The sequence below is a fragment of the Pleurodeles waltl genome, chromosome 5 (genome assembly GCF_031143425.1).
Source record: "Pleurodeles waltl isolate 20211129_DDA chromosome 5, aPleWal1.hap1.20221129, whole genome shotgun sequence".
NCBI classification, from domain to species: domain Eukaryota; kingdom Metazoa; phylum Chordata; class Amphibia; order Caudata; family Salamandridae; genus Pleurodeles; species Pleurodeles waltl.
Window position 1 is genome coordinate 718,787,443 of NC_090444.1, and position 23,562 is coordinate 718,811,004.

General features: G+C 44.4%; 1 protein-coding gene across 1 annotated transcript in view; it reads left to right on the top strand.

The window, feature by feature from the left end:
- Positions 1–23,562, top strand: part of RIOX1 (ribosomal oxygenase 1) — a 235,283-nt gene that overhangs the window by 176,586 nt on the left and 35,135 nt on the right. Inside the window, exon 12 of the mRNA XM_069234671.1 lies at positions 22,118–22,238. Coding sequence (XP_069090772.1) covers positions 22,118–22,238 — 121 coding nt within the window. The remainder of the gene's footprint in view (positions 1–22,117; positions 22,239–23,562) is intronic.

Consider the following 23,562-nt stretch of genomic DNA (forward strand, 5'->3'; position numbering starts at 1 on the left):
ACCGCCAACAGGCTGGCGGTGCTTCCAGGGCCATTCTGAGCGCGGCGGTAAAGCCGCGGTCAGAAAAGGGGAACTGGCGGTTTCCCGCCGGTTTTCCCCTGGCCCAAGGAATCCTCCATGCCATGGGGATTCCGACCCCTTCCCGCCACCCTGTTTCTGGCGGTTCTTACCGCCAGGAACAGGATGGCGGGAACGGGTGTTATGGGGCCCCTGGGGGGCCCTGCACTGCCCATGCCACTGGCATGGGCAGTGCAAGGGCCCCCTAACAGGGCCCCATGAAGATTTTCACTGTCTGCTTTGCAGACAGTGAAAATCGCGACAGGTGCAACTGCACCCGTCGCACCCCTGCAACTCCGCCGGCTCCATTCGGAGCCGGCTTCCTCGTTGCAGGGCCTTTCCCGCTGGGCCGGCGGGCGCCCTTTTGGCGGTCGCCCGCCGGCCCAGCGGGAAAGCCAGAATGGCATCCGCGGTCTCCTGACCGCGGAGCGGCCATTTGGCGGTGACCGCATGGCAGGCGGCAACGCCGCCCGCCGCGGTCAGAATGACCGCCTTAGACCTTACACACGAATGTATGGAAGTCATAAAACAAGCTAGAAAACCTACCACTAGACATTGCTATGCAAATAAGTAGAAAAGATTTGTTTATTACTGCCATGATAATCAAATTCAACCCTTACACGCATCTGCCAAAGATATAGTACAATACTTACTACATCTGCAAAAGTCAAAGCTAGCTTTTTCTTCCATAAAAATACATCTTACCGCAATTTCAGCTTACCTGCAAATTACGCACTCAACTTCACTATTTAGAATACCAGTGATAAAAGCGTTTATGGAAGGCCTAAAGAGAATTGTACCACCAAGAACACCACCAGTTCCTTCATGGAACCTCAACATTGTCTTAACACGACTCATGGGTCCACCTTTTGAGCCCATGCACTCTTGTGAAATGCAATACTTAACATGGAAAGTTGCATTTTTAATTGCCATCACATCTCTAAGAAGAGTAAGTGAGATTCAAGCATTTACCATACAAGAACCATTTATTCAAATACACAAGCATAAAGTAGTTCTACGGATAAATCCTAAATTTTTACCAAAGGTCATATCACCGTTCCACTTTAATCAAACAGTAGAATTACCAGTGTTCTTCCCACAGCCAGATTCTGTAGCTGAAAGAGCACTACATACATTAGACATCAAAAGAGCGTTAATGTACTACATTGACAGAACAAAACTAATTCGGAAAACAAAACAATTATTTATTGCTTTCCAAAAACCTCATACAGGAAATCCAATTTCTAAACAAGGCATTGCTAGATGGATAGTTAAGTGTATTCAAACCTGCTATCTTAAAGCAAAAAGAGAACTGCCTATTACACCAAAGGCACACTCAACTAGAAACAAGCATTTACAATGCATCGGGTCTCGCCTTTGCTCGTGTTAGAGCCTATCGCGTTGTAAACTCCTAACCCGACTTTTCACGTGTCGGGCAAAAGTGCATTTATGCACGTCACCCGAAAAAGTGAAATCAAGTAGGTAAAGCGCTCGACTTCTCCCAAGCGAGATCGGGCTCGTAAATTAGAGAAAAAAAAGTCCACGAGCCCGATGGAAAACAGCGAGTCTCGCATGTTTTCTGTACTTGGTCGCTGCGCTGGAGGAGGGCTTGCCACCGGAAAAGGCATGCCATATGCGTGCCTTCGACTAATGAAAGCAAGCAGATTTTATTAGGGAAGCCCACCAACCAATAAAAAACACTGATGTGAAGTTGACAGGGCTCCGAGCCCTTTTATAAATACAAAAGAGTCTCCCTGCGAAACGCATGCGCAAGCGCATGCAACGCAGGCTCGACCCTAAAAAAGGTGCTACCATGGCCTTTCTAGGAAATATTCCAATGACCGAAATATGTAAAGCAGCTACATGGTCTACGCCGCATACATTTACCAAACACTAATGTGTAGATGTGTTAACGACACAACAAGCCACAGTAGGTCAAGCAGTACTACGAACATTGTTTCAAACAACTTCAACTCCTACAGGCTGAACCACCGCTTTTGGGGAGATAACTGCTTACTAGTCTATGCACAGCATGTGTATCTGCAGCTACACATGCCATCGAACGGAAAATGTCACTTACCCTGTGTACATCTGTTCGTGGCATTAGTCGCTGCAGATTCACATGCGCCCACCCGCCTGTAGCCGTTTAGAAGTTGATCTTGAACATTTGTAAATTTGTAAATATATTACTTTAAACCACATTATGTACATACGTATTCACTCCATTGCATGGGCACTATTACTAGTATACACAACTCCTACCTCACCCTCTGCGGGGAAAATAATCTAAGATGGAGTCGACGCCCATGCGCAATGGAGCCGAAATGGGAGGAGTCACTCGATCTCGTGACTCGAAAAGACTTCTTAGAAGAAAAACAACTTGTAACACTCCGAGCCCAACACCAGATGGCGGGATGTGCACAGCATGTGAATCTGCAGCGACTAATGCCACGAACAGATGTACACTGGGTAAGTGACATTTTCCATATATGTTAGATGGCATGTGTACCTGCAGATACACATGCTATGTATAGTCTGCCATCTATTGTTGGGCTCGGAGTGTTACAAGTTGTTTTTCTTCGAAGAAGTGTTTTCGAGTCACGGGATCGAGTGACTCGTCCTCTTTGGCTCCATTGCGCATGGGCATCGACTCCATGTTAGATTGTTTTCTTTCCGCCATCTGGTTCAGACGTGTTTCCTTTCTCTCCGATAGTTCGAGTCAGAAAAGTTTCAAAACTCTAATTCTCGTTGGTATTGTTTCGATCGCGTACCATCCTCTATCGACACTTTGGTACCATTGGGTTAAACATCTCTACTCGCCCTTTGGGGCATGTGCGCCCAACTCGGGCCTGGTCGGGCGGACTGCACAGAAGGCTCATGGACCGGACCCCATTCCGCTTTTGTCCTCGGTGCCATGCAAAATTTCCCTACACAGACCAACATCTTGTCTGTAATCTCTGCCTTTCCCCAGACCCTCGGGAAGAAAATTGCGAGGCCTGCAGACCCTTCCACCCCAAGAAAATGCTCCTAGACAGAAGAGCACGGAGACTCGAGATGGCATCCAAGAGCACCGAACGTCTCGATGTGGAAGAGGAGGAGATCATGCAGACAGTTGTTACCGTTCGAGGGTCCGACTCCTAGCAGGAGCCTGAGGAGGACAGACCGGTCACGGCAGAACAACACGTGAGTACGCCTACCCCTGTCCCAGCCAAGCCCAAACATAAGGCCTTGGGAACGCCACTGCCGGAAGGGCATGGCTCGACCCGTAAAAAGGCCAAGCCATCGGACTCGAGCCGAGGCTCTGTCTCCAAGTCCACCAAACATCGATCCTTTGAGTCGAAACCTCCAAAATCGTTTTCGGAGCCGAGACCATCATCAACCCTGACTTTTTTGATACCGAAAAACACAGCTTCGGAGCCGAAAAAGCCAATTTATACAGAGGAACATGGACTTTCACAAGCACTCAAAGAAAGCCTTAAACTGATTGAGGAACACTCACAAATGGAGGCAATAGATGAAAGGCAAGCCAGAATTCACATCCATAGAGACACTGGCAGAATTATAACAGCACCTCCTCTAAAGCCAAAGAGGAAATTAGCCTTTCAGGAATATTTGGACACTGCTCAGCCACCAGCTAAAGTGCCAAGAACCAAAGAGAAACCTCCACCTCCTCAATTTTCTCCTCCTCAGCCTCCTCCTCACTCTCCATTTACTTATCTCTCCCCCTACTAGTCCTACACCTATGCAATCACCAGCACACTCCTTCGATTCGCAGCAGGACAATATGGATCCATGGGATCTTTATGATCCAGATCCCATTCCAGATAACCCAGACTGCTATCCCTCTAAGCCATCACCAACAGAGGATAGTACAGGCTACACTCGGGTCATAGCTAGGGCGGCATCCTATCACAATGTCGCCAGGCACACTGAGCCGTTAGAGAATGACTTCCTTTTTATTACACTTTCCTCTACGCATGCAACTTATCAGTTGCTTCCCATGCTCCCCGGCATGTTAAAGCACGCTGACCAAATATTCAGGGAGCCAGTTAAAACTAGAATAATTACTCCTAGGGTAGAGAAAAAATATAAGCCACCTCCCTCTGATCCTGCCTTTATCACACAACAATTGCCTCTAGACTCTGTAGTGGTAAGTTCAGCCAGAAAAAGAGCAAACTTGCAGTCATCAGGGGATGCACCCCCACCAGACAAGGAGAGTAGAAAGTTTGATGCTGCAGGAAAAAGGGTGGCATCTCAGGAAGCCAACCAGTGGAGGATAGCCATCTCTCAGGCATTGTTGGCTAGATACGATAGGGCCCACTGGGATGAGATGAAAGACATAATGCAACATCTCCCCAAGGAACAACAAAAGAGGGCACAACAAATAGTTGAGGAAGGGCAAGCCATCACAAACAATCAGATCAGGTCAGCCCTAGACTCTGCAGATACAGCAGCCTGAACCATAAATACTGCTGTCACCATAAGAAGACACTCATGGCTTAGGTCTTCAGGATTTAAGCCCGAAATACAACAGGCTGTCCTCAATAGCCGTTTAACCAAAAACAGCTTTTTGGCCTAGAGGTGGACACAGCGATTGAAAAAAGTTTCAGACATAGCTAAAGACATGGGTGCTTTGTATACTACACAATACAGGGGATCCTTTCATAAGCCCCAATACAGAGGTGGATTTAGAACCCAAACACCTGAGGCATCCACCTCACAAACAAAGTCTGCCTACTAACCTCAATATCAACGAGGTGGTTTCAAAAGTACTTACAGAGGCCAGTACCTCAGAGGCAGGGAAAATATCAGTCAGCAAAACAAGCCTCACAACAGGCAAAGCAGTGACTTGATCCATCCCTTCCCTATTCACACCTCACCTGTGGGGGAAAGACTGCAAGGGTTCCACAACAATTGGCTACCCATTACCACAGACAGCTGGGTATTATCAATTATTCGCAATGGCTATTGCATAGAATTGGCACAAACTCCACCAAATATTCCACCAAAACCACACAACATATCGCCCTGCTGCAAGAGGAAGTAACATCTTTATTACTCAAACAAGCAATAGAGCCAGTGCCACAAAATCAAATAGGAACAGGAGTTTACTCACTGTATTTCCTCATTCCCAAAAAGGACGGAACCTTAAGGCCAATATTAGATCTCCAAATCCTCAATCTTTACCTCCTGTCAGAACATTTTCACATGGTAACACTACAGGATGTTGTCCCACTACTTCAACAGCATGATTTCATGGCAACATTAGACCTCAAAGATGAGTATGTTCACATACCCATCCATCCAGCGCACAGAAAATATCTCAGGTTTGTGATTCAAGGAAAGCATTATCAGTTCAAAGTGTTACCCTTCGGAATAGCAACAGCTCCCAGAGTATTCACAAAGTGCCTGGCGGTAGTTGCAGCCTACCTAAAAAGGCAACACATTCGTGTCTTTCCATATCTAGACGATTGGCTAATAAAATCCAACAGTCATACACAGTGTCAAAACCATACGCATTATGTAATACAAACCCTACACAACCTAGGGTTCTCCATAAACTACCAAAAATCACATCTACAACCTGCACAAATTCTACAGTATTTAGGGGCAACACTAAATACGCAAACAGCGCTTGCAAGTCCACAAAGAATACAAGCATTTCCCAATATATTGCCACAAATACAGCCAACCCAACAGCACACTGTCAAATTTGTCATGAAACTATTGGGCATGATGGAATCCTGTATCGCCATTGTCCCGCATGCAAGACTAAATATGAGGCCTTTACAACAGTGCCTTGCACAGCAATGGTCACAAGCACAGGGTCAACTTCAATATCTAGTGTTGATAGACTGCCAAGCATGCATGTCCCATCAGTGGTGGAATTCCACAAACCTAAACAATTTCAAGACCCCGTGCCTCAGACCATACTTACAACAGATGCATCAATGATTGGCTGGGGGGGTACACCTCAACATTCAAGGACAATGTGACGCCAAACACAAACAGTTACACATAAATCACTTAGAGTTGCTAGCAGTATTCCTAGCACTCAAAGCTTTTCAGCCTCTTCGCACTCACAAGAATATCCTTATCAAAACAGACAACATGACAACAATGTATTACCTAAACAAACAAGGAGAGACCCATTCATCCCAACTCTCCTTCCTAGCCCAATAAATTTGGCAATGGGCAATCCACAACAAAATTCACCTGGTAGCACAATACATTCCAGGGATACACAACCAATTGGCAGATGTCCTCAGCAGAGATCATCAACAAACACACAAGTGGGAAATTCACCCTCAAGTGCTTCAACTATACTTTCAACATTGGGGAACACCAGACATAGATCTATTCGCCACCAGTGAAAACGCAGAATGCCAAAACTTCGCATCCAGGTACCCACATCCCCTATCCAAGGGCAATGCTCTATAGATGAATTGGTCAGGGATATTTGCTTACGCATTTCCCCCTCTCCCGCTCATTCCATTTCTAGTCAACAAACTGCGTCAAAACACGCTCAAACTGATACTCATAGCGCCAACGTAGGCATGTCAGCCCTGGTACACAACACTATTAGACCTGTCAGTAGTACCACATATCAAACTCCCAAACAGACCAGATCTGTTAACACGAAACAAGCAACAGATCAGGCATCCAAATCCCAACATACTCAATCTAGCGATTTGGCTCCTGAAATCATAGAATTTGGGTATGTACAACTACCAACTGAATGTAAGCAAGAAAACCCACTACCAGGCAGTGCTATGCCAACAAATGGAAAAGATTTGTGCATTACTGTCAATCTAAACAAATTACCCCGCTTTCAGCATCAATACAAGAGATTGTATGCTATTTGCTTCATTTGCAAAAAGTAAACTTAGCTTTTTCATCCATAAAAATACATCTCACTGCAATCTCTGCGTACTTGCAAAATATACAGCACAGCTCTTTATTTAGAGTTCCTGTTATCAAAGCCTTCATGGAAGGGTTAAAACTCATCATCCCACCTAGAACACCTCCAGTGCCTTCATGGAATCTAAACATAGTGCTCACACGACTTATGGGCCCACCATTTGAACCTATGCACTCATGTCAGATTCAATACCTAACATGGAAAGTTGCCTTTCTAGTCGCAATTACTTCATTGCGAAGAGTTAGTGAAATCCAAGCTTTCACAATTCAAGAACCGTTCATAAAAGTACACAAACATAGTCGTACTTCGAACTAACCCTAAATTTCTCCCAAAAGTTGTATTACCGTTTCATATCAATCAAACAGTGGAACTAACAGTCTTCTTCCCACAACCAGATACTGTGGCAGAAGGAGCCCTGCATACATTAGATATTAAAAGAGCCTTAATGTATTGCATAGATAGATCAAAATCATTTAGAAAGACTAAATAGTTATTTGTGGTGTTCCAAAAACCACATACTGGTAACCCCATTTCAAAACAAGGTTTAGCAAGGTGGATAGTAAAATGCATCCAAACATGTTACCTTAAAGCTAAAAGGCAGCTCTTAGTTGCACCTAAAGCACATTCCACAAGGAAAAAAGGGGCTACAATGGCTTTCTTAGGAAATATACCAATGGCTGAAATTTGTAAAGCAGCTACTTGGTCAACACCACATACAATTACCAAACATTACTGTGTTGATGTGTTAGCAGCGCAGCAAGCCACAGTGGGCCAAGCTGTCCTAAGAACATTATTTCAAACAACTTCAACTCCTACAGGCTAACCACTGCTTTTATGGGAGGAAAAACTGCTTTGTAGTCTATGCATAGCATGTGTATCTGCAGCTACACATGCCATCGAACGGAAAATGTCACTTACCCAGTGTACATCTGTTCGTGGAATGTTCCGCTGCAGATTCACATGCACCCTCCCACCTCCCCGGGAGCCTGTAGCTGTTTAAGTTCAACATACATTTGTACGTGTGTGTGTGTGTGTGTGTGTGTATGTATGTATATATATATATATATAATGTTCGATGGCATGTGTAGCTGCAGATACACATGCTGTGCACAGTCCGCCATCTGGTGTTGGGCTCGGAGTGTTACAAGTTGTTTTTCTTCGAAGAAGTCTTTTCGAGTCACGAGACCGAGGGACTCCTCCCATTTCGACTCCATTGCGCATGGGCGTCGACTCCATCTTAGATTGTTTTTTTTCCGCCATCGGGTTCGGACGTGTTCCTTTTCGCTCCGTGTTTCTGGTCGGAAAGTTAGTTAGAATCTCAGAAAAAATCGTTGGTATTGTTTGCGTTCGGTATCGGGTTAGTTAGAACAAATCGACACTGAATTTTGAAGAGCTCCGGTGGCCCTTCGGGGTTTTTTCGATCCCCCGTCGGGGCCTGGTCGGCCCGGCCACGTGCGACTTCAAGGCTGATGGAACGGACCCCATTCCGCTTCTGCCCAAAATGCCATAACAAGTATCCGTATACGGATCAGCATCTGGTCTGTAACTTGTGCTTGTCCCCCGAGCACAAGGAGGATACTTGTGAAGCCTGTCGAGCGTTTCAGTCGAGGAAGACGCTGAGAGACCGAAGAGCCAGGAGACTACAAATGGCATCCACGCCGACAGGTCAAGAACGTTTCGAGGAGGAAGAAGAAGCTTTCTCCATCCACGAGTCGGATTCTGAAGAACTCGACGCCAAAGAAACACCCCAAACCGTGAGTAAGATGTCGAAAATCAAGACTCACGAGAAGTCCACAAAAGCCCAGGGGACGCCACCGCCAACAGGCCATGGCTTAACCCGAAAACTAGGTGACCGATCCAAGGCACCGAAAAAGGGTATGCTGGTGTCGAAGTCATCCGACTCCGGTCGAGATACCGCCACACAGCAACCTCGGAGCCGGACAGCGGCTCCGAGAAACTTAGGCACAGAGACAGCGGCACCGAAGAATTTCGGCACCGAGACACCACGCCGAAAACAAAGAAGGTTTCTTCGGAGCCTAAAAAGACTTCCGAAAAGGTTTCGGTTCCAAAACAACCAGCCTCGGAGCCGAAAACTAGTTCCTATACAGAGGAACAAGGATTAACCTCCCAATTACATAGATTTGGAGAGGAGCTTCAAGCTGTAGAGCCGGACTACACGCAAAGAAGGCTTCATATTCATGGGGACACAGGGAAGATAACCACTCTTGCCCCAATCAAAGTAAAAAGGAAACTTGCCTTTCAACAAAAGGACAAGCAACCACACGCAAAAGTGGCAAGAAAAACAACCCCACCACCGTCTCCACCACCATCAATACATGCATCACCAGCAACAACTCCTCCACTGATGCACTCACCAGCTCATACTACAATGAGTCAGGATGATCCCGATGCATGGGACCTTTACGATGCTCCAGTGTCTGACAACAGCCCAGACTCCTATCCCACAAAACAGTCACCACCTGAGGACAGTACATCCTACACACAGGTGGTCGCAAGGGCAGCCGAATTTCACAACGTCACCTTACATTCTGAACCAATTGAGGATGACTTTCTGTTTAACACCCTATCCTCCACCCATAGCCAGTACCAAAGCCTTCCCATGCTCCCAGGAATGCTAAGACATTCAAAACAAATATTTCAGGATCCAGTATTTCAGGATCCAGTTAAAGGCAGAGCCATAACTCCAAAGGTGGAGAAAAAGTACAAGCCACCGCCAACAGATCCAATCTATATTACAACACAACTAACACCAGACTCAGTAGTTGTCGGGGCAGCTCGTAAGAGAGCCAACTCTCATACCTCAGGAGACGCACCACCTCCAGACAAAGAGAGCCGCAAATTTGATGCTGCGGGAAAAAGGGTTGCAGCACAAGCAGCAAATCAATGGCGTATTGCCAATTCACAAGCACTTTTGGCAAGATACGACAGAGCTCATTGGGATGAAATGCAACATTTCATCGAACACTTACCCAGGGAGTTCCAAAAAAGAGCGCAACAGGTGGTAGAAGAGGGACAAAGTATCTCAAATAATCAGATACGGTCTTCCATGGATGCAGCAGATACAGCTGCAAGGACAATAAACACTGCAATCACGATACGAAGGCACGCATGGATGCGCACTTCAGGGTTCAAGCCGGAAATCCAACAAGCTGTGCTCAATATGCCATTTAATGAACAGCAATTGTTTGGGCCGGAGGTACACACTGCCATTGAGAAACTCAAAAAAGACACCGATACAGCCAAAGCCATGGGCGCACTCTACTCCCCGCAGAGCAGAGGCACATTTCGAAAAACACCTTTTAGGGAAGGGTTTCGAGGTCAATCCACAGAAACCACAACCTCACAAACAAGGCCTACTTACCAGGGTCAATATCAGAGGGGAGGTTTTCGGGGGCAATATAGAGGGGGCCAATTCCCAAGAAATCGAGGAAAATTCCAAGGCCCCAAAACTCCTCAAAATAAACAGTGACTCACAAGTCACACAACCCCATCACATAACACCTGTGGGGGGAACACTAAGCCAATTTTACAAACTTTGGGAGGAAATAACAACAGACACTTGGGTCTTAGCAATTATCCAGCATGGTTATTGTATAGAATTTCTCAAATTCCCTCCAAACGTCCCACCGAAAACACACAATATGTCAAAACAACATATAGATCTTCTAGGACTAGAAGTTCAAGCATTGCTACAAAAGGACGCAATAGAATTAGTACCAAATCTACCAAAAAACACAGGAGTTTACTCACTGTACTTTCTAATACCCAAAAAGGACAAAACTCTGAGACCAATACTAGATCTCAGAACACTAAATACCTACATCAAATCAGACCACTTTCACATGGTCATGTTACAAGACGTAATCCCGCTGCTCAAACAGCAAGATTACATGACAACATTAGACCTAAAAGATGCGTATTTCCATACACCAATACATCCTTCACACAGGAAATACCTAAGGTTCGTATTCCAAGGAATACATTACCAATTCAAAGTGTTGCCATTCGGAATAACAACTGCGCCAAGAGTTTTTACAAAATGCCTGGCAGTAGTAGCTGCACATATCAGAAGGCAGCAAATACATGTGTTCCCGTACTTAGACGACTGGTTAATCAAAACCAACACGCTAAGACAGTGTTCACAGCACACAAAATGTGTCATACAGACCCTTCACAGGCTAGGTTTCTCCATCAACTACGCGAAGTCACACCTTTTGCCGTGTCAAACACAGCAATACTTAGGAGTGACAATCAACACAGCAAAAGGGATTGCCACTCCAAGTCCACAAAGGGTTCAAACATTTCACAAGGTAATACAGGCCATGTATCCAACACAAAAGATACAAGTCAAAATGGTAATGAAACTCCTAGGCATGATGTCTTCATGCATAGCCATTGTCCCAAACGCAAGATTGCACATGCGGCCCTTACAACAGTGCCTAGCATCACAATGGTCACAAGCACAGGGTCAACTTCTAGATCTGGTGTTGATAGACCGCCAAACATACATCTCGCTTCTATGGTGGAACAGTACAAATTTGAACCGAGGGCGGCCTTTCCAAGACCCAGTGCCACAATACGTCATAACGACGGATGCTTCCATGACAGGGTGGGGAGCACACCTCAATCAACACAGCATCCAAGGACAATGGGACATACATCAGAGGCAGTTTCACGTAAATCACTTAGAACTGTTAGCAGTATTTCTAGCGCTGAAAGCATTTCAACCCATAATAACCCAAAAATACATTCTTGTCAAAACAGACAACATGACAACAATGTATTATCTAAACAAACAAGGAGGGACCCACTCGACACAGTTGTGCCTCCTAACACAAAAAATATGGCATTGGGCGATTCACAACCACATTCGCCTAATAGCACAATTTATTCCAGGGATTCAGAACCAGTTGCCAGACAATCTCTCTCAAGATCACCAACAAACCCACAAATGGGAAATTCACCCCCAAATACTAAACAATTACTTTCAAATTTGGGGAACACCTCAAATAGATCTATTTGCAACAAAGGAAAACTCAAAATGCCAAAACTTCGCATCCAGGTACCCACAAGATCAATCCCAAGGCAATGCTCTATGGATGAACTGGTCAGGGATATTTGCGTACGCTTTTCCCCCTCTCCCTCTCCTTCCATATCTAGTAAACAGGTTGAGTCAAAACAAACTCAAATTCATACTAATAGCACCAACATGGGCAAGGCAACCTTGGTACACAACACACTACTAGACCTTTCAGTAGTACCTCATGTCAAACTACCCAACAGACCAGATCTGTTAACACAACACAAACAACAGATCAGACATCCAAATCCAGCATCGTTGAATCTAGCAATTTGGCTCCTGAAATCCTAGAATTCGGGCACTTAGACCTCACACAGGAATGTATGGAGGTCATAAAATAAGCTAGAAAACCTACCACTAGACACTGCTATGCAAATAAGTGGAAAAGATTTGTTTATTACTGCCATAATAATCAAATTCAACCTTTACACGCATCTGCAAAAGAAATAGTAGGATACTTACTACATTTGCAAAAATCTAACCTAGCTTTCTCTTCCATTAAAATACATCTTACGGCAATTTCTGCTTACCTACAAATTACACACTCAATTTCATTGTTTAGGATACCAGTCATAAAGGCGTTTATGGAAGGCCTAAAGAGAATTATTCCACCAAGAACACCACCAGTTCCTTCATGGAACCTCAATATTGTCCTAACACGACTCATGGGTCCACCTTTTGAGCCCATGCACTCTTGTGAAATGCAATACTTAACGTGGAAAGTTGCATTTTTAATTGCCATCACATCTCTAAGAAGAGTGAGTGAAATTCAAGCATTTACCATTCAAGAACCATTTATTCAAATACACAAAAATAAAGTTGTTCTACGGACCAATCCTAAATTTTTACCAAAAGTAATCTCACCGTTCCACTTAAATCAAACGGTAGAATTACCAGTGTTCTTCCCACAGCCAGATTCAGTAGCCGGAAGAGCACTACATACATTAGACATCAAAAGAGTACTAATGTACTACATTGACAGAACAAAACTAATTCGAAAGACAAAACAACTATTTATCGCCTTTCAAAAACCTCATACAGGAAATCCAATTTCAAAACAAGGCATTGCTAGATGGATAGTTAAGTGCATTCAAACCTGCTATCTTAAAGCTAAAAGAGAACTGCCTATTACACCAAAGGCACACTCAACCAGAAAGAAAGGTGCTACCATGGCCTTTCTAGGAAATATTCCAATGAACGAAATATGTAAGGCAGCAACCGCCTCATACATTTACCAAGCACTACTGTGTAGATGTGCTAACTGCACAACAAGCAACAGTAGGTCAAGCTGTATTAAGAACATTATTTCAAACTACTTCAACTCCTACAGGCTGAACCACCGCTTTTGGGGAGATAACTGCTTACTAGTCTATGCACAGCATGTGTATCTGCAGCTACACATGCCATCGAACGGAAAATGTCACTTACCCAGTGTACATCTGTTCGTGGCATTAGTCGCTGCAGATTCACATGCGCCCACCCGCCTCCCCGGGAGCCTGTAACCGTTTAGAAGTAGATCTTAAACATTTGTACATTTGTAAATATATTACTTAAAACTTTATTATGTACATACGCATTCACTCCATTGCATGGGCACTATTACTAGCATACACAACTCCTACCTCACCCTCTGCGGGCAAAACAATCTAAGATGGAGTCGACGCCCATGCGCAATGGAGTTGAAATGGGAGGAGTCCCTCGGTCTTGTGACTCGAAAAGACATCTTCGAAGAAAAACAACTTGTAACACTCCGAGCCCAACACCAGATGGCGGACTGTGCACAGCATGTGAATCTGCAGCAACTAATGCCACGAACAGATGTACACTGGGTAAGTGACATTTTCCATATATATATATATATATATATATATATATATATATATATATATATATTCCATGGCATGTGTAGCTGCAGATACACATGCTGTGCACTGTTCCTGCCATCTAGTGTTGGGCTTGGAGTGTTACAAGTTGTTTTTCTTCGAAGAAGTCTTTTCGAGTCACGGGACCGAGTGACTCTTCCCTTTCGGCTCCATTGTGCATTCGCATCGACTCCATCTTAGATTGTTTTATTTCCGCCCTCAGGTTCGGACGTGTTCCTCTTCGCTCCATAATTAGAATTCGGGAAAACTTAAAAAAACATTGAAATCTGTTGGTATTGTTGCGTTCGGGACCGGTTTAGTATAGATACATCGGCACCGCCGACACAACCGCTAGTCGGCCCGACCACATCCGCCGTCGAAGACTCATGGACCGGACCCCCTTCCGTTTCTGTCCGGCGTGTCATGCCAAGTATCCTTATACAGACCAGCATCGGGTCTGTAATCTGTGTTTGTTGCCAGAACACAGAGAGGATACTTGAGGCCTGCAAAGCTTTTTGATCCAAGAAGAGATCGACGAGCAAGACGTTTGCAGATGGCATCGAAGTCGACACAACACCTCAACGTCGAGGAGGATGAAATGACTATTTTGATCCAAGGTTAGGATCGGATGACTCCGATGGGGACCGGCCACCGACGGCGGCACAAAAAGTGAGTACACCTGCCCCGACCCAGCCCCAAAGTCAGGTGAAGAAACAGAAGGCCTCGGGGACGCCACTGCCGGAATGCCATGGCTTGACCCACAACAAAAGCGGTGACCAAATACCATCTTTGACACCGAATAAGGCCAAGATCGTGCCGAAGTCTTCCGACTCGGGTCGAGAAACCGGCATCAAAAAGAGTCGACATCGGTTGGTCGAATCGAACAAGCCTCGAAAGAGCCTCTCGGAGCCGAGACCGACCGTATCCATGGGTGTTTCTGTACCGAAAAAAACGGCTTTGTGGCAGAAAAAGACTTCCTATACTGAAGAACATGGGCTCTCTCAACAACTTAAGGAGAGGCACAGGTTTGAGCAGGAACTGGATTTGGAAGAGCTTGACCAGACTCAACCAAGTCTACAAATCCAAAAGGACACAGGGAAAATTCAAACCATCCCTCTGCTCAAGCTTAAAAGAAAACTGGCTTTTCATGAGACTGAAACTGAGCAACCAAAAGCCAAAGTGGTTAGAGAAAGGTCACCACTCCCACATTTCTCCCCACAAACGTCCGCACCTCACTCGCCACAATGGACAAGGTCACCAGTTGGCACACCGATGGCACAGTCACCCACACATACTGGGCTGACGCAGGACGATGAAGACCCCTGGGATCTATACGACCCACCAGTTTCAAAGTGTTATCCTTCAAAGCCTTCACCTCCAGAGGACAGCACATCTTACACGCAAGTACTGGCCAGAGCAGCGACATTTCATAATGTCACTATGCACTCAGGACCAGTGGAGGATGACTTTCTTTTTAACATCCACGCATGCTTCGTATCAAAGCCTGCCAATGTTACCAGGCATGCTTAAGCATGCACAACAGGTCTTTCAGGAACCGGTGAAAGGAAGGGCCATCACACCAAAGGTCGAGAAAAAATATAAACCTCCCCCGTCAGACCCTGTGTTTATTACACAACCGCTCCCTCTGGACTCTGTTGTAGTGGTGCCGCAAGAAAGCAGGCAAATTCTCAATTGTCAGGGGATGCGCCACCCCCTGATAAAGAAAGCCGTAAGTTCGATGCGGTGGGAAAAAGAGTGGCATCGCAAGCGGCCAACCAGTGGCATATCGCCAATTCACAAGCCCTCCTTGCCCGTTAAGACAGAACACATTGGAACGAAATGCAGGATATTATCCAACATTTACCAAAGGAACATTAGAAACGTGCTCAACATGTGGTGGAGGAGGGACAGGCAATCTCCAACAACCAAATCCGTTCTGCACTGGACTCTGCTGATATAGCAGCATGGACTGTCAATACAGCAGTTACCATCAGGAGGCATGCATGGCTATGAAGTTCTGGTTTTAAGCCAGAAATACAGCAGGCGGTATTAAATATGCCGTTCAACCAACAACTACTATTTGGGCCGGAGGTGGACACCGCGATAGAGAAAATGAAGAAGGACACAGATACGGCCAAAGCCATGGGCGTGCTCTATTCTTCCCAGTATTGGGGAACATTTAGGAAGCCACAGTTTAGGGGAGGGTTTAGACAGCAACCCTCAGAGCCATCCACCTCCCAAACAAAACCCACTTACCAGTCTCAGTACCAGAGAGGGGGGTTTTGTGGTTCATACAGGGGACAGTACCCAAGAGCAAGGGGACAATTTCAGCCTGCCAAGCAGACCCCTAGTAACAAACAGTGACTTCAATGTCACCCTCCCCCAACACCCATCATCAGTAGGGGGAAGATTAACAAAATACCACAAAAATTGGTCAGACATTACCACGGACACATGGGTTCTGTCAATTATCCAACATGGTTACTGCATAGAGTTTACACAGTTCCCTCCAAATGTTCCCCCCAAGTGCACACAAACTGTCAACACAACATCTAGACCTACTACAAATAGAGGTGCAAGCACTACTAGCAAAACAAGCCATAGAACTAGTACCCCACCATCAAAAAGGAACAGGGTTTACTCCCTATATTTCCTTATTCCCAAAAAAGACAAAACATTAAGCCCAATTCTAGATCTCAGAACGTTAAATCTTTTCCATCAAATCAGATCATTTCCACATGGTCACACTACAGGATGTAGTTCCCTTACTAAAACAGTGAGAATAAATGGCAACACTGGATCTAAAGGATGTGTATTTTCACATACCCATTCATCCACCTCACAGGAAGTACCTCAGATTTGTAATACAGGGCAACCATTACCAATTCAAAGTATTGCCCTTCGGGATAACAACAGCACCCAGAGTATTCACAGAATGCCTAGCTGTAGTAGCAGCTCATATAAGGAGACATCACATGCACGTATTCCCGTATCTAGACGATTGGCTAATAAAAGCCAACACTCAACACCGGTGTCAAAGTCACACGCAATATGTAATAGATACTCTACACAAACTAGGGTTTTCTATAAATTACCAAAAATCTCATTTGCAACCATCCCAAATACAACAATACTTGGGAGCCACACTCAACACGCAAAAAGCAATTGCCACTCCAAGTCCACAAATAGTTCAATTGTTTCAAAATATAAGGTCAAGCATACAACCAAACCAACAATACACGGTCAGGTTTGTAATGAAACTACTAGGCATGATGTCCTCATGCATCGCTATTGTCCCAAACGCACGGCTACACATGCAGCCCTTACAACAGTGCCTAGCAAAACAATGGACGCAAGCACAGGGTCAACTTCAAGATCTAGTATTGATAGACCGCCAAACACACTCTTCGCTTCAATGGTGGAACCCTGTAAATTTAAACAAAGGGCGGCCATTTCAAGACCCAGTGCCTCACGCCATTATCACAACAGACGCTTCCATGATTGGGTGGGGGAGCACACCTCAACAATCACAGTATACAAGGTCAGTGGGACAGTCAACAAAAACAACTTCACATAAATCTCTTAGAATTACTAGCAGTCTTTCTAGCACTAAAAGCCTTGCAACCCCTTCTAGTCCACAAACACATTCTTGTCAAAACAGACAATATGACAACAATGTACTATTTAAACAAACGGGGGGGACACACTTGTCACAACTGTGTCTCCTAGCACAAAAAATTTGGTATTGGGCAATTCACAACAACATTCGCCTGATAGCACAATATATACCAGGCATTCACAATCAGTTAGCCGACAATCTCAGTCGAGATCACCAGCAAACTCACAAGTGGGAAATACATACCCAGATTCTACAAGATTACTTCTACCGCTGGGAGACAACAGATATAGATATTTTTGCAACAAAACACAAAATGCCAAAACTTTGCATCCAGGTACCCACACCCTTAGTCCAAGGGCAATGCTCTATGGATCAGTTGGTCAGGGATATTTGCTTGCGCTTTTCCCCCTCTCCCGCTCATTCCTTTCCTAGTCAACAAATTGAGTCACAACAAACACGACTAATGCTCATAGCACCAACGTGGGCTCGCCAACCGTGGTACACCACACTGTTGGACTTCCCAGTTGTACCTCACATCAAACTCCCAAACAGACCAGATCTGTTAACACAACACAAACAACAGATCAGACACCCCAATCCAGCATCGCTCAATTTAGCAATCTGGCTCCTGAAGTCTTAGAAACCTTTCAAATGAGTGTATGGAAGTCATTAAACAGGCAAGGAAACCAACAACAAGGCATTGTTATGCTAATAAATGGAAAAGGTTTGTTTTCTACTGCCAAGCAAATCAAATCACACCGTTAGAGGCCTATTTACAAAACATTGTGAGTTACTTACTACACTTACAAAAAGCTAATCTCGCTTTTTCTTCCATCAAAATTCATCTCACTGCAATCTCTGCTTACCTTCAGATTAAACATACAAAATCACTTTTTAGAATCCCAGTTATTAAAGCCTTTATGGAAGGACTAAAAAGGATCATACCTCCAAGAACCCCACCAGTACCCTCGTGGAATCTTAATATTGTACTTACACGACTCATGGGTCCACCGTTTGAACCCATGCATTCTTGTCAAATCCAATTCTTAACTTGGAAGGTAGCTTTTCTAATAGCCATCACTTCACTACGAAGAGTTAGCGAAATACAGGCGTTTACTATTGAAGAACCCTTTATACAAATACAGAAACATAAAGTGGTTCTCCGTACAAATCCAGAATTTTTACCAAAAGTCATATCACCGTTTCATCTAAACCAAACAGTTGAGCTCCCAGTCTTCTTCCCACAACCAGACTCGGTAGCAGAAAGAGCACTGCATACATTAGACATAAAGAGAGCATTTCGTAAAACTAAACAATTGTTCGTTGCTTTCCAAAAACCCGATGCTGGTAACCCTATTTCCAAACAGAGCAGAGCATAACCAGATGGATAGTCAAATGCATTCAGACCTGTTACCTCAAAGCGAATTACCCATTACACCAACGGCACACTCCACTAGGAAGAAAGGAGCAACAATGGCCTTTCTAGGTAATATACCAATGACAGAGATTTGTAAGGCAGCCACTTGGTCTACACCTGATACCTTTACTAAACATTACTGTGTAGATGTGTTAGCAACACAACAAGCCACAGTAGGACAGGCTGTATTAAGAACATTATTTCAAACAACTTCAACTCCTACAGGCTGACCACCGCTTTCAGGAGGATTACTGCTTTGTAGTCTATGCACAGCATGTGTATCTGCAGCTACACATGCCAACGAATGGAAAATGTCGTATTGGACCTCTGACCCCATGAAGTTAGAGTCCTTCTGGACTTAGGACATTCTGCCATGAAGAAGAGCTAGATGCAGTTGGAGGGACTGTCACTCTGCCTGTTGCCTTGTTGTGTTGGACTTTGCTTTCCGCATCCTGCTTTCCAAGGTTCTCCGAGGGCTTGAACTGAGCTTGCCTCCTGTTAGAAGTCCCAGGGATATCAAAGACTTCATCTGCCAGCACCTGGGTTCTCGTGCCGAGAGCCCTGACTTGCCAAGTAGTGCCAAAATCAGGTCCTGGGCCCTTGGGAGTGTATTCTGGTGTAACTAAGAAGAAACAAGCACGTCGACTCCAGAGTGACTCCAGAACCAGCGTCACTGTCCGACTCCACACTGCTGCCTGCACTGGAGCTATGGTCCCTGCTGAGTAGGATGATTGTGATCGACACTGCAGGTCCTATGCCGCCCCAACGCCTCTGAAGTCCTGCCACAGTGTGAGTCCTGAATGCCCTGTCACAGACGTCTGTGACACCCGACTCTGACGCAGCACCTGTGGCCCCATGGTGTGATTGCGTCACCGCAAAGTCAACACCTTGCATCTTGCTTTACTGGATTCATCGACCCCCGCTGGATCCTAAGGAATCGACACCTTGCCACCGACGCCGCATTACCTCCCCTGCAGCTGTGAGGAACAGACACTTCCCCAGCCTAGCAGTAAGAACTGAAGCTTCACCTTCCGGTAGCAACAAGAAACTGACGGCGCACCGCCTCCAGCAACGCCTCACCTTCCTGACTCCATGCGATGTCTGTTTCCTCATCATTTTCAAAGGTACTGTACCTGGGGTCTGTGTGACTGTGACTGGCCCGCACTCCCTCGTGATTGGCGTCAGACTGTTGGGAATGACTTTTTCAAGACTCTGTAATAGCCCCAGGTGGAGCTATTGTGTTTCAAAGCACTATACTAAGATGTAATCTTTAAAGATTTGTATTTTTGCTTGTGCATGTTGGATTCATGTCGTTTTGGTCTTGTTTTACTCAGATAAATATTGGCTATTACTGGTGTGGAGTACTTTTGTGGGGAGAGCGGGGGGTGTTTGTGTGTGTAAACACAAATACTTTAAACGTTGCCGCTAAGATAAGCCTGACTGCTCGTGTCAAGCTACCAAGGGAGTGAGCAGGGGGTTAGCTCAGCTGCGTGACTCCCTTACCCTGACTAGAGTGTGGGTCCCTGCTTGGATAGGGTGCAAACCGCTCCACACTAGAGACCCCATTTCTAACATTAGGCCTTCAAAACCGTATCACAATGAGCGAGTCATTGCTTATTTGCAGATTTCAATGTTCAGCTCTGACGTAAAAACCTAACGTGAGAGAGCTCTGTCAAATCCTTGAGAGAGAGATCACATCCATTTACCAACGTTTTGCCTTTTTGTCTTTATGCTTTAGGACTCGTAGAGGATGTGTTACATAATGAACAATCAAACATGCTGTCTTAATCCTGTCTATGAATGTGTATACCTCCGTTGAATAAAACATTCAAATAAATGGGTAACATTTGTGTCCATTTTAATCTATTCTCTTTTCACAACTCTTGTGCAGTCACGATCTAAATGAGCAACAAGGCTGCAATCTCCTAACTAATCAAGTATTACGCATTTCTGTCTCTATCCATTACAGATCTACTCGTATTTATGACATATCTCTACAGTATTGTTGTAGCATTAGTGTATTTACACCATTTCATGCATAGTGTCCAATTGTATTGTGTGCAGCCTCCGAAGTTAATAGTGTTTTACTGACTTTTCCCCTACACTGAAAATGCCCAGCCAGCAACAGTCTATCAAAAAAATCAGTAAGTAATGATAATGTGATTCAGTAGTTCAGTCAGTTTCACCCAGTGGTTTCCAGATTTCTTTTTAACATTTTGAGGTTCATTGTCGCCTAATGAAACTCTTGTATGTTGCTTTACATATGGGTTTAAACATTACGCATTGCTGTTTGATGAAGGCGTTTTTTAGGCAATTAGCAAGACCGCCTTGAAATAAATCCAAGATTTATAGTTATTTAATGGAATCAATTAGGCCTGTTTAAGCCTTAAGAGATACACAGGGAATGATGACCTGACAATTCTAACTTCCTAGCAGATTCAGTAGTTAACACCATGCATATGAAGAAGTGAGCCTTATTTAATGTTAATGCATTCAGTTTAACTGGGAACATTAGTATGTGTACTACCTATTCCCACAAATGCGACACACTACTAGCATGAGAGTATCTCTTCCAGTTGGACAATGTGTCCTGCAAAACCTGTTGATCTTATCAGTGTTCTCACACTGTTCTCAAAGAAATAGAAAAGATTTGTATGTGGGGAAACAAGAATGACCAGCCTGTGTAGTAATTTTTGCATTATTAGTCCAGTTGCCCTTAATCTGCAATAGGTCTTTCCCACCATCCCTCTGAAAGCCAGGTCTGAACATCATAAATGCTTGCAAAGTTAAATATGGAGTCGTAGGGTTGAAAGCTCCTGGGTATGCAGTTTTACATGGTCTACTTCTCCGGCTTTAAACTGGCGGTGTCAAGCTGGACACATTGGTTAAAGTTTCTTGTGGAGTGAGCTATGTGAGAGAGCCAAGTGAATGACAAAATATATTTGTTACTCTATGGTAATGTTTCATTCATTCTGGCATAAGCTGTTGGTAAATGTATGGAGTTAATTAATGTCTTTTGGCACAGCTTACATTAACGATTCTACATCAATACAGCTGGCCCTTTTGCTATTATTCTACATGGGGACTTTAAAGATTGGCACTGAGAAGACGCATTCTTTTGTCTACCTTTGATAAATAGCTGAAAAATCTTGCAGTGTTCATGGAGCTCCAGTGAGATGGGAAAATGGAACCGTTCAAGATGCAGAAGTTCTCGTAAGTGGAGGAACCCTTATACGGCTTCTACGGGATGGCATTGTAAGGTCTGTATTATACTTGAAAACAACTTTTTTGCACAACTTCCAAAAACCCACCAGTTAGGAATAGTAACATTGTTTTAAGCTAGTTCATTTGTCCAGTCTAAAAATAAGAAGGCAGCAGTTCTTTGACTTTCTAGTTTGGAACAATTCATAGTGTGAAAATATTAAAATACACAAACTCCTTTATTTAATCTTGTCCATTATTTTTGAGATAAAGTATTCTCTGCCATGCATCATAAGGCTGTTGTATGTCACCAAGGTGTTCCATAACCTGAGGAGTGAGCCCAAAGGCTAAGTTCCGTTTAATGTCATGGAACTCCAAGGTGACTTGCAAAATCTGTATAATGTATGGTAGGAGGAAGTTTATTCTTTATGTTTCATGGTCAGACCATCACCCAACCCTTCCTGCAAACTGCTTGAATCTTTGGTGTGTTGCTCTCTCGTGAGAGAGGTAGCATGTTTGCAGACGTCAAGAATAAAAGTAGAATATGTTGTGGAAAAATACTCATACAAAAAAGGAGGTTTAACGTTTGTTGCAAAAAGATATCAGTTTCACGAAAGTCGGATTTAAGAAAAACTCTGTTGCTCGGAATGTGTACTACTAAGCAGAGAGTGTGTGTCTTTCGTATGTTTAACCAAAGTGTACAAAAAATAAACGTGTTGCCATAAATATCTCTTTTCTGCTGATCACTGTTTATTTAGAACAGATCAAATATGGAAAAGCCAGGTTTTGTTTTCGTTGTTTAAACTGCAGCGTTACTTATGCTTTGTAACCTGCCTTTTAATCTGGCAGTAGGCATTCTGACAACAGATGTCAACTGTATCAACTTATAGCTGAGAGGCTATGTCACTTCTTTATTACAGGCTATTAGTGACTTCATAGGTTGACTGTAATAATTAAATCAGATAATTGTAGGCTCCCATGTACTATATATGAGAGAAGGTACCTCATTCCATTTATTTTAAGACTATTGCAAGTCACCTTGAATTCCATGATCAAATAGAGGAAAGAGGCTGAAGGCTGAGTTCCTTTGTGGGGATATGGAATCTTGAGGTTACTTGCATTATCCTTATACCTTATAGCAGTGGTTCCCAACCTGTGGGCCGGGGACCCCTGGGGGTCCGCGAAGCCTCCTCAGGGGGTCCGCGGCTGCTTAAAAAATGTAATAATATTAGGTCCCAGCTATCAGTAATGACTCCTTGGGGGTCCCCGTGTTCCAATAATGATTCAGTGGGGGTCCCCGGGCTCCAGTATTGATAAAATGGGGGTCCACAGAAGTCAAAAGGTTAGGCACTACTGCCTTATAGAAATGGTCACCTTATTCTT